General features: G+C 54.1%; 1 protein-coding gene across 1 annotated transcript; it reads left to right on the forward strand.

Annotated features, from left to right (window-relative positions):
- Nucleotides 1-134: 134 nt before the first annotated feature.
- SDE2 (spliceosome associated SDE2) lies at nt 135-9,656 on the forward strand. Its single transcript, XM_077779918.1, has 7 exons — nt 135-342; nt 3,766-3,883; nt 4,499-4,610; nt 4,950-5,119; nt 5,761-5,875; nt 6,904-7,402; nt 9,540-9,656. The coding sequence occupies exons 1-7, from the start codon at nt 223-225 to the stop codon at nt 9,654-9,656; spliced, it is 1,251 nt and encodes a 416-aa protein (XP_077636044.1). The 5' UTR covers nt 135-222.
- The last annotated feature ends 232 nt before the right edge of the window (nt 9,657-9,888 follow it).

Raw genomic sequence — 9,888 nt, forward strand, 5'->3', positions numbered from 1 at the left:
TCTAGCGCCTTATCGGCCTCCTCCAGGCCCTTCCTGTCCCCCTCCCCCCGCCGGCGCGGCGCGGCGCAGCGGCCCGGCTCACGTGACTGCGCCAGGGGCGGGGCGGGGCGAGCGGAAGTTGTGGGGGCGGGACGCTGAAGGCCCCGTGACGCCATCGAGGAGCGCCGGGCGAGTAGTGGCTCCTCCTCCCCCGGGAGTCTCCAGGCCCGGGCCCTGGCCGAGATGGCGGAGGCTACGGCGTTGGTGTGGGTTCGCGGCCCCGGCCTCGGGTGCAAGGCAGTGCGGTGTGCCTCGGCCGCGTGCTCCGTACGCGAGGTGATCCACCGACACTGCCAGGATCAGGTGAGGTTCGCGCTTCCGGGAGGAGGGAGACGGCGGACGGGCGGAGCGGGCGGGCGCGGGTNGAAGCAGAAGGCTCCCCAGTGGGAAGGTGCTCTAGGTCTATGCTGAGGCCTTGTTTTGCTTTTGTTTTGGGGTGTTGGGGTGGTGGTGGTTGTGACTCCCTCCAGAGCGGGGAGTAGCCCGTCGGCTCTCAAGCGCCCAGTCCAGCCCTCAGTCTGGCGTCGTCGCGACCCGTCGCATTGTTCCTCCGCGCTTTGAGGAGGCAGTTGGACCGGGTGACTTCTGCGGCTTCTTTCCCTACGTTTCCCCTGCATTCATCCTGTGCATTTTGTCCACGGATCACCCAGCCCGGGTAGCTCCAACCCGGACCAATGTGCCCTCTCCAAATCTGGGCCAAAGGATGGTTGGGGCGGTGGGGAGGGGGAGACAGGAAATAGATTGGTCGGGTCGCGGGTCCGGGCCAAGCCCTCCCACTCGTGTCCTGGCGAGGGCATGGGTTCGTGCGGTCTGTCGTTTAGATGTCTCGACTCATCATTTGGTGGTCACAGTTGTCCCTGCATAGTTTTGAACACCTGTGGCGGACTTGTGAAGTTCCGTGTGCGGTTTACTTAAGTATCAAGCAAGCAGCTTTCACCAGCCTGACACCTTGAATCTGTTCGGTTCTCTAAAGAATCCGGCGGTCTCCCTGAATCTCATTTTAATGTTGGCCGTCGATGGAGTCGTCTGTTTTTCTTTATAACCTCACGAGGTCTCTCTTTCCCTGGGCTGATTCCTCTGCTTTGTTATTTGTGGGCTTCACACGTGTTAACACTGCACCAATCAACTCTCATTAACACTAAACCAACTCTGTATTTGGACCGGTTCCACGAAGAAGCAAAACGTCTTCGCAAACAATGCGGTTTTTAAGCTTCCCCATTTGTTTTTCTACACTGCAGTCCAGTCTAAAAACTGTCAGAGGTGTGTTGGGCCATCTGGGTGGGGAACTATTTTATAAAATAGACGGACTTTAGTATCTCTGAGAATCTTATTTCATGAGTACAGTACGAAATAGACGGATTTTAATATCTCTGAAAATATTTCTCGTCTTGTGACAGTTGATCCAAAAGGACCAGAAAAAATAGGACCTTAATCATGAGAAGTTTTGGAAAAAATCATTTTAAATAAGAAGGGAGAAATATAAATGAAGGTTTTGGTCAGGTGCTTAAGAAATAGGACTGGAACACATGTGGTCAGAAAGAAGAAACTTATAAGGGCACTTGATGAGATATGGGAACAACTAAAAATAGTTCAAGTTCACATCTATGCTTTTTTAAAACCAAATTATTGGGATGCGGGGTGAAGTCAGTGTTCGTTCCTACCAAGAAAGTAAAAATTGGCTTGCTGTTCTTCAGGCTAGGAGAGCACGGGTGAAGGAAGCCAGCTGCGAAGTTAATAGGAAGCAGTATTTCTCCCCAGGACCTGGTGCAGTTTTAAGATGTCATAATGACTCCCTCAGCAGTCTCCTGCTTTCTGATTCACTAAGAAACCTCAATCTAGAAAATTATAGTCTACAAGACACTTCGCTGTTTGAAATTTTATCAGTAAGAATGAAGCATCCCACTCTTGCCCGGAGAAGTCCCTTTGATCCAGAGACGCACCCCCGATTTCCAGCCTGGGCGCAAAACTTCAGATTAGGAGTTTCTGAACATGGCATTCCGCATTTATCTTAACTGTGTGGTTTCCAAGGAAACAGGAGCCTGGATCTCATCTACTTCACAATCTGGACCTGATGTTGCCCTGTTTACACACAGCTCTGTTCATTTTGAGCCTCTCAAAACACTGTCGTTTCAATTTCATCCAAGTTCCACCCGGGCCCCAAGTCCTATAATAATAATTTTTTGGTGGTGGTGAGACACCCCCCCCAGGATTCCTTTTGGAGCCCCCCCACCTTTGTTACAGTGGGAACTTGACTTTGTTGAACTGTCTCTGGTAGCCTCAGGCTTTGTGCTTGAAGTATTTATAATGCACAGTGGTTAAAGACCCTTAAATTGGTTCTAAATTTCCTTTGTTCTTTGTGTTCAGATGAGAATCCTAACAAGTAGAAAATGCAATTTTGTTGGTCAGTTGCCTTGTTTAACATGCAGTTCTGTTTGGAAGTGAAGTGTAATGGATGTAATTTTTCTGCTTCCATATATTTTTTAGTTTTTTTTTTTTTAATTTGTTTTTGAGTTGGGGAGGTGCAGAGAGAGAGGGGGACCGAGCATCAGAAGCAGGTTCCCTGCTGGCAGCAGAGAGCCTGATGCGGGGCTTGAACTCACGAACCACGAGATCATGACCTGAGCCAAAGTCGGAGGCTTAACCAGCTGAGCCACCCAGGTGCCCTCACATTAATGTCTTTTAAAGGTATCTAAAATTTGGGGGGCGCCTGGTGGGGGCACCTGGGTGGCTCAGTTGGTTAAGCATCCGACTTTGGCTCAGGTCATGATCTCACACTATGTGGGTTTGAGCCCTGTGTAGTCTCTGCTGACAGCTCAGAGCCTGGAGCCTGCCTCAGATTCTGTGTCCCCCACTCTCTCTCCCTCTCCTCCACTTGTGTTTTCTCTTTCTCAAAAATAAGTGAATAAAATTAAAAAAATTAAAAAAAAAAAAGGTTTCTAATTACCCTCCACCTTGCCCAGTATCCTCTCCCCTCTTCCCTCCCGAACAGCTTACTTAGCACGAGTTTTCTCTCCCCTGCATTTCCCAGCGTTTCCCTTTTTTCCTGGATCATTCCTACCGGTGTGCACACTTGAGCCCACATCCCTTCCCCTCATTTTCCCTGGTTTTCTTTATAGAAAACATCCTTGAGCATAAAACTCTTCTCCTTTGACACCTCCCCCAGTCAGGCTTCTGTGCCGGTCACTCCAGCAGACAGACTCTCACCACGCGTGTTGGGGTCTTATCAGTATCCGTATGTGTTACTGTATCCAGTGGTCACTTTCCATTGTCCTGTGTCCACTCTGGGAAGGTACCAATCGTGCAGTTTTTAAACAATTTTGAGAGAGCGAGCGAGCTCTTGTGTGCAAGCCAGGGAGGGGCAGAGGGAGAGAGAGAATCCCAAGTGGGCTCCGTGCCCAGTGAGGAGCCCAGCATGGGGCTTGATCTCATGACCATGAAATCCTGACCTGAGCCGAAGTCAAGAGTTGGACTCCTAACTGTCGCAGCCCCCCAGGCGCCCTGCCAGCCATGCATTTGTCCTTTCTGCTGGCGTTTGGATCTCGTAGTTCTGGAGGTTACAGACCGAATCGTGTGTGTAGTGACTTTTTTCTCTTCATAGTTTTGACTTTCGGTTCAGCAAGCGCCCTGACCGCTGCTCTCTGTGTAGAACCGGGGTGATGAAACGATAACTGGCCGGGCCCCTTCCCGCAGGAAACTTGCATTTAAAACCCTCCAACTTGTCTCTAGGACCTTCCGGCAGAATGCTTCTTCGTGAAGTGCGACGGGGCGCTCACGGACGCCAATGACAGAGTGCGGCCTGGCGCCGTTTATAGTCTGGAGCCCAGGCTCCGCGGTGGAAAAGGAGGTAGGAGAGGGCTGCGCCGCTGGCTCTGGCGCCCCGGCCTTGAGCCACGTGTGTCACACCCACCAGCTCCTTGGCCTCTGGAGTTTGCCGGTCCTGTTTGCCTTCTGAAATCCTTTATTTCCTTACCTAGTTTTGATATTTTCTCATTTATTCTTTTTTAAAATTAATTAATTAATTAATTAATTTATTGAGAGAGCCAGAAAGCAGAAGTATGAGCNCAGGCTCCATCCACTTCCGCCCAGAGCCCAGCGTGGGGCTTGAACTCACGGACTGTGAGATCTTGACCTGAGCTGAAACCCAGAGTCAGAGCTTAACTGCCTGAGCCCCCCAGGCGCCCCCCCCCACGATAAAATGTTATGGAAAGTCCTCTAAGATGTCCCAACGGTGCCGACACAGTGTTTCAGAGAGAAAGGAAGGGCGGAGGCACGAGGGAACATCAGGTACTTTTACCTTTGATGCCTGGGCGGAAGCTTGACATCCCTTTTCTTTAAAAAAAAAAAAAATAAGAAGAAGAATGAAAGAGATCATTTGTTAATCTTGTGATCGAATACTGTTTTCTCCAATTCGGCACGTATCCGCCCTCGAACCCCTTTCCCCTGCTCTGTACTCGCCCAGGGTTCGGGTCCATGCTCCGGGCCCTTGGTGCGCAGATTGAGAAGACGACCAATCGAGAAGCTTGCCGCGACCTCAGCGGGAGGAGACTCCGAGACGTCAATCACGAGAAAGCGTAAGGCGCGCGCTGGTCTGATTATTTTGGAGGGCCCGGCACGTCCACTGTCGATGGGGACTGTGCCTGTGCCGTGCGTACGGGGACAGAGACCCGAGATGTCAGCGTGCTCGTGCATCGTCCCCGGCTTTCCCTCCGTCCGCGGTTTGGTGGTTCCCCGCAGGATTTAGGGGCACCCGGCACAGCATGCTGGTGGGTGAGTGCGCCCCCCATCCCCCCAGTCCAGGGGAGGAGGACAGCACGTGCGGGGCCGTGGGGTCACCGGGGGTGAGAGCCTTTTCTGTAGCGACAAGCGTCTGCGCGGTCCGTCCACTCGGTCACACCTGTCTCGCGTCCCAGGATGGCCGAGTGGGTGAGACAACAGGCCGAGCGGGAGGCCGAAAAGGAGCAGAAGCGTCTGGAGCGGCTGCAGCGGAAGCTGGCGGAGCCGCGGCCCTGCTCGGCCAACCCGGCCTACCAGCGGCAGTGCCACGAGATGGCCGAGCGCCTGGAAGACTCGGTCCTCAAAGGTGAGCGGGCGGTGGCCCTGTCGGGGCCCCACCGTCCCCCACGCGGAGGGCAGCCCTCGGGCCGCAGAGAGCCAGCGGCCTCGCCCCTCGGCAGCAGCCCGCGCTGCACCCCCCAGAGCGGACAGCACCCCCTCACACGGAGTCTGTGCTTGACCCCAAGTCCTGGGGGGTCCACGGGCCCCCCGTGAGAACGCCCTCTGCGCTTCGGGACGGGTTCAGGTGTCAGCAGATGTGCTTCTAGTGTTCAAAACCATTTAATGGTTTGTAAGGAGAATGATGGCCATTAACTTTGGGTTTTTTCGCATCCAGAGCGGAGCGTTGGCCGCTGGGGGTTCGGTTGAATAAGAAGGAATCCTTTCAGTCAAGAGGTTGTGACGTCATGACGCATAGATGCACAGATACCACGTGCAAGGGGGCAGGGCGGCAGGTGTGGGGAGGCGGGGCCGGAAGCTGGCGTCCCACACTTGGTTCCGGAGCAGGAGTGCTCGGTGCCCAGCTGTGCGTCAGGTTGAGCTGACGCTCACGGTGACCGTGGGCAGTGTCGGTCTGGGCCACGACGCGGGTGTCTCCGAGCCCCTGCCGGTTAGGATTTAAGCGGCCTCCTCCTGACCCCGGAGCTGAGGCTGACCGTGTCCGCGCAGGGATGCAGGCGGCCTCGGGCAAGGCGCTCTCGGCAGGGAGCGGGGAGAGTCGGAAACGACCCAGCGCGTCGAGAACTGACGGAGGAGCCAGCGCAGGGAAGAGGAGGTGCTTCTGGTAAGTCCGTGCCGATTTTCATCCCGAGCAGGTCTGCGGGCTGGCGCGCTTCCTTGCCTCTCTGGCATAAACGCGCTTTATTTTTTCATTTTTTTTTCAAGTTTATTTATTCTGAGGGAGGGAGAGAGAATCCCAAGCAGGCTCCGTACTGGCAGTGCAGAGCCCAACATGGGGCTCGAACCCAAGGACTGTGAGACCAGGACCTGAACCGAAATCAAGAGTCAGACACTTATCCAACTGAGCCCTCCAGGCACCTCGAGATATAATATATATACGAAAATTCATGCTTTTTGATTGAATAGTTGTAGGAGTGTCAAAATCGTGTAACCGCTACCGACCTCAAGATACAGAGGGTCTCCTTTTCCTACAAATTGCTCGTGTGCCCTGCACCGATAATTCCCGTTCCCCTGACACTGGCCCTGGCAGCCACTGGTCTCTGGTGGGTTTGCTCTGATGGTGTCTTTTCTGGAAAGTCCTGCAGCCCTCTGCATCCCCCCTCCTCCCCCTTGCGTGTCCCCCTCCTCCTTCCACATCTCTCCCGTCTCATCTCCCTCCTCCCTCCGGGTCCGCCTTCCCTCTCATATCATGACGCTCTTGTCCGTGGCTGGGATTATATGTACCATTCATTCCTTTTTATTACCAAGTATTGTTGCTTCTATCTGTCCGTTCTCCGGTTGATAGTTTGGGAAGTTTCCAGTTTGGGGCGATTATGGATAAAACAGGATTTTCTCTTAACTGCCTGTTATCTTACCTAGTTTCTGACAGTTGAGATTCATACGAGATAGAAAACTAGCTTTAGACAGAATCAGTTTTGTTCACTTTAGAGATGAGCCCTCGGATCTTTGGGACGGTTGGTTCCAGCCTCGCTGAATTCCCCTCTTTATCCCCCGGAACATCATCCGAAACTCACCTGCTCTCCGTCTCCAGCAAGCAGGTCCTCAGATCTGGCAGGGTCTGCTCCCGGATGGGCTGCGACTCTGTGCCCCGTAGGAGCTGGGGAGGGCGTCACGCCTGTGTTGTCCCCGCAGGCTGGGCATGGAAGGACTGGAGACCGCGGAGTCGTCCAGCTCTGAGACCTCGGATGACGACGGAGAAGCAGCTCCCAGCACTTCAGGGACGAGCTCCCGCGCTCCCACAAGCAGCGGCGGTGGCGCTGAGCCGGCGGCTGACTCTGCCGGCAGCTCTCCGAGGACGGGCGTGCAGGGTGCAGACTCTAGGCCCCCAGAGCCGCCGCAGGCCCCCGGGACCCGCTCTGGGTGTGCCAGCTCCGCAGACCCCGAGCCGGGACGGACCTCCACTGGGGGTTGTGTGCAGGCGACCATAGCCGTGGAAACAGAGAAGAGCCAGGAGGAGAGGGGGGCAGGGGGTGAGGAGCCCGCAGAAGAGGGGGCAACCGGGGCAGGACTGACTGAGGAGACAGAGGCACAGGACGTGACCGATGGGGACACAGCTGCCCAGGCCGCGCCCGGAGAGGGCGGGGGAAGCGTGCCAGTGACCAAACCAGAGGATGGCCCGTCAGGAAACACGGTGAGTAATTCGGGGCCCCCGTCTCGGGCCAGGTCAGGTCTGTGGGCTCAGTAAGTAGCGGGAAGGTGTGTTTGACGACCAGCGCCAGGATGAGGTGAAGCTTGCCTACGCTTCTCCAGAATTCTTACGTTGTCTTCTGTTCAAGTCTGGGATTTGGATCATTTTGCCACAGGGTGGCGTCCATGGTCCCTAGTTCATTGGTTCTAAGCTGCGCGTTGATCGTTCTAGTAATCTCTGACTTTGTATGCATGTCACGTGTTATAGTTTGGTTGGTACTGTTTATTCCTTCTTTTTTTAACGTTTCTTTTGTTTTGAGAGAGAAAGCGAGCGAGCGAGGGGGCCAGGGCTGAGAGGGGGACATAAGAGGATCCACGATGCGGGGCTCGAACCCATGAGCCGAGAGATCATGACATGAGCCGTGAGATCATGACCTGAGCGGAGGGCTGACACTCAGCGGACGTGTCCCCCCAGGCACCCCTGTGCATTCTTCCTGGACTTTGATAACACGGTGGTAGCCAGGCCTGTGCAGCAGATGCGTTTTAGATCAGCAGAAACGGGCTCGTCTTCTAGCCCTGCGTCCCTGGTTACTCTTGTTTCTTTCTCGTGCGCCAGACTGTTGGGACAGCTGGAGGTGACGCTCCCTCCGAGGGGTGGGGGCAGCTCCCTTGTCTTTGTCTTCGCGTCTTCTGCTCTGCGGCCCACCACCAGAAGATGCGTCTTCACCACACGTTTTCCCTCCAGTCGCTCAGGGTCACTGTCTTCTGCAAACCAGCTTCTGAGAGGACTCTCTAGTGTTTACCGTTTGATCTAACGATTTGCTTTTTAGACTAGCGGCGGTGGGGGGAAGGGAGGACAGAGAGAGAGGGAGACAGAGTCCTAAGCAGGTTCCAGGCTCCGGGCTGTCAGCACAGAGCCCAGCGCAGGGCTCGAACCCATGAACCATGAGATTATGACCTGAGCCCCCCAGACACCCCTATGCTATTTTTACATATTAGGGGCTTTCTCCTGTGTGAAGTCTTAGAAACGTGAATAAAGGACTATGTTATGAATAAGATAAGGAGTAAGACCCGATTTGACCTCTCTGAGCCTTCAGTCGTGGAAACTCTGTTCTCGGTATTGAGGTTGTAGCGATGTGTTCCTCCCCACCGTGTGGGCCGTAAGTGGGGTTTTAGGGTTGGGCCAGAAATGATGAAACCAAGATTTACTCCTGAAATCTAACAAAATGACTCTTTCTAAAAAGTAAAGTTCAGAGAGAAGGATTAAGAGTCTGTCTCTAGAGCTCTTTAATAATTGAAGAATAACTTGCCGTGAGAGAAAATTACTATTCTTGAATGTGTTTCTTAACCCTCCCTCCCCCGCATGTGAACATCATCACCCCCTGCAGAGTGTCCGTCACCGGAAGTGCCTCGTTGTCTCCGAGAGTCTAGGAAGGCTGCCGGGCGGCTCGAACGATTAGTGCACAGTGTTTGGATTCATTGAGTTATATACATGGGAACTCAAACAGCCTTAACGATTCAGTTAGAGGGCATTAGGGCGATGGAACGAGGAGGAACAACAAGTGTTGTTCACCGTAATGTCTGAAAGGATGCCGCTCCTGGCAGTAACGGTGGGGGGGGAGGCTGGGGGAGGCTGGGTGTATCTTGCTGTTTGAATGACTGGAAAATCCAAAATAGAAGAAAAGTCGTATCGAGAATCTGGGGGTGGCCTGGGGAGCTCAGTCGGTTAAGCATCCGACTCCTGGTTTCAGCTCAGGTCACGATCTCGCAGTTCACAAGTTCGAGCCCCGAGTCGGGCTCTGCGCTGACACTGTGGACCCTGCTTGGGATGCTCTCTCTCCCTCTCTCTGGCCCTCCCCCTCTCAGTCTGTCTCTCTCAAAATGAATACACTTAAAAAAAAAAATCTGGGCATCTGGTAACTTCTGTGTCTGTCCTGAGTGCTGGTTTCTAACCGTATGGACGACAGCTTAACGCTTGTAATGAGAACGCGCGGAGCGACATTGAGACGATGGTTAAAATTCAGCGGCGAGTGACGGCTGATGGAACGGGAATTCCTCCACAAGCCGAGTGTAGTGACAGTTGAGGAAGGTCTTCGCGGGGGAGGAGCCGGTTTGAAACACTTTCTCTTCTCTTCTCTCAGGATGCCGCCGTGGAGACTCTGGACTTGCTGGCGTTCTCCTCCGTGGAGGAAATGGAGGCGCTGGGCTTGGACGGGCTCANGCTGCTGGCCCGGCCGCCCAGGGGGAGGAGGAAGTAGTGTCCGGCCCTGAGAGCCTGCGGCCCGGTGGCTCTTGGCCGTCCCTCCTGTTCGCATTAAAGCCGCCTTGTTAATGACCCGGTTCCAACTCTCCTTTTGTTCCCTGTTTATAGAATGCGAGTGTGAAACCGTCTGGGCCGGAAGTTTTCTTCGTGGGATGGCTTTTTATAACCGACTTCGTTTTCTTTAATAACCGTGGGGCTGTTCAGATTTTTCGTCGCCTCTCGTGTCA

This window comes from Crocuta crocuta, unplaced genomic scaffold (assembly GCF_008692635.1).
Source record: "Crocuta crocuta isolate KB4526 unplaced genomic scaffold, BGI_CrCroc_1.0 scaffold322, whole genome shotgun sequence".
Lineage (NCBI taxonomy): Eukaryota > Metazoa > Chordata > Mammalia > Carnivora > Hyaenidae > Crocuta > Crocuta crocuta.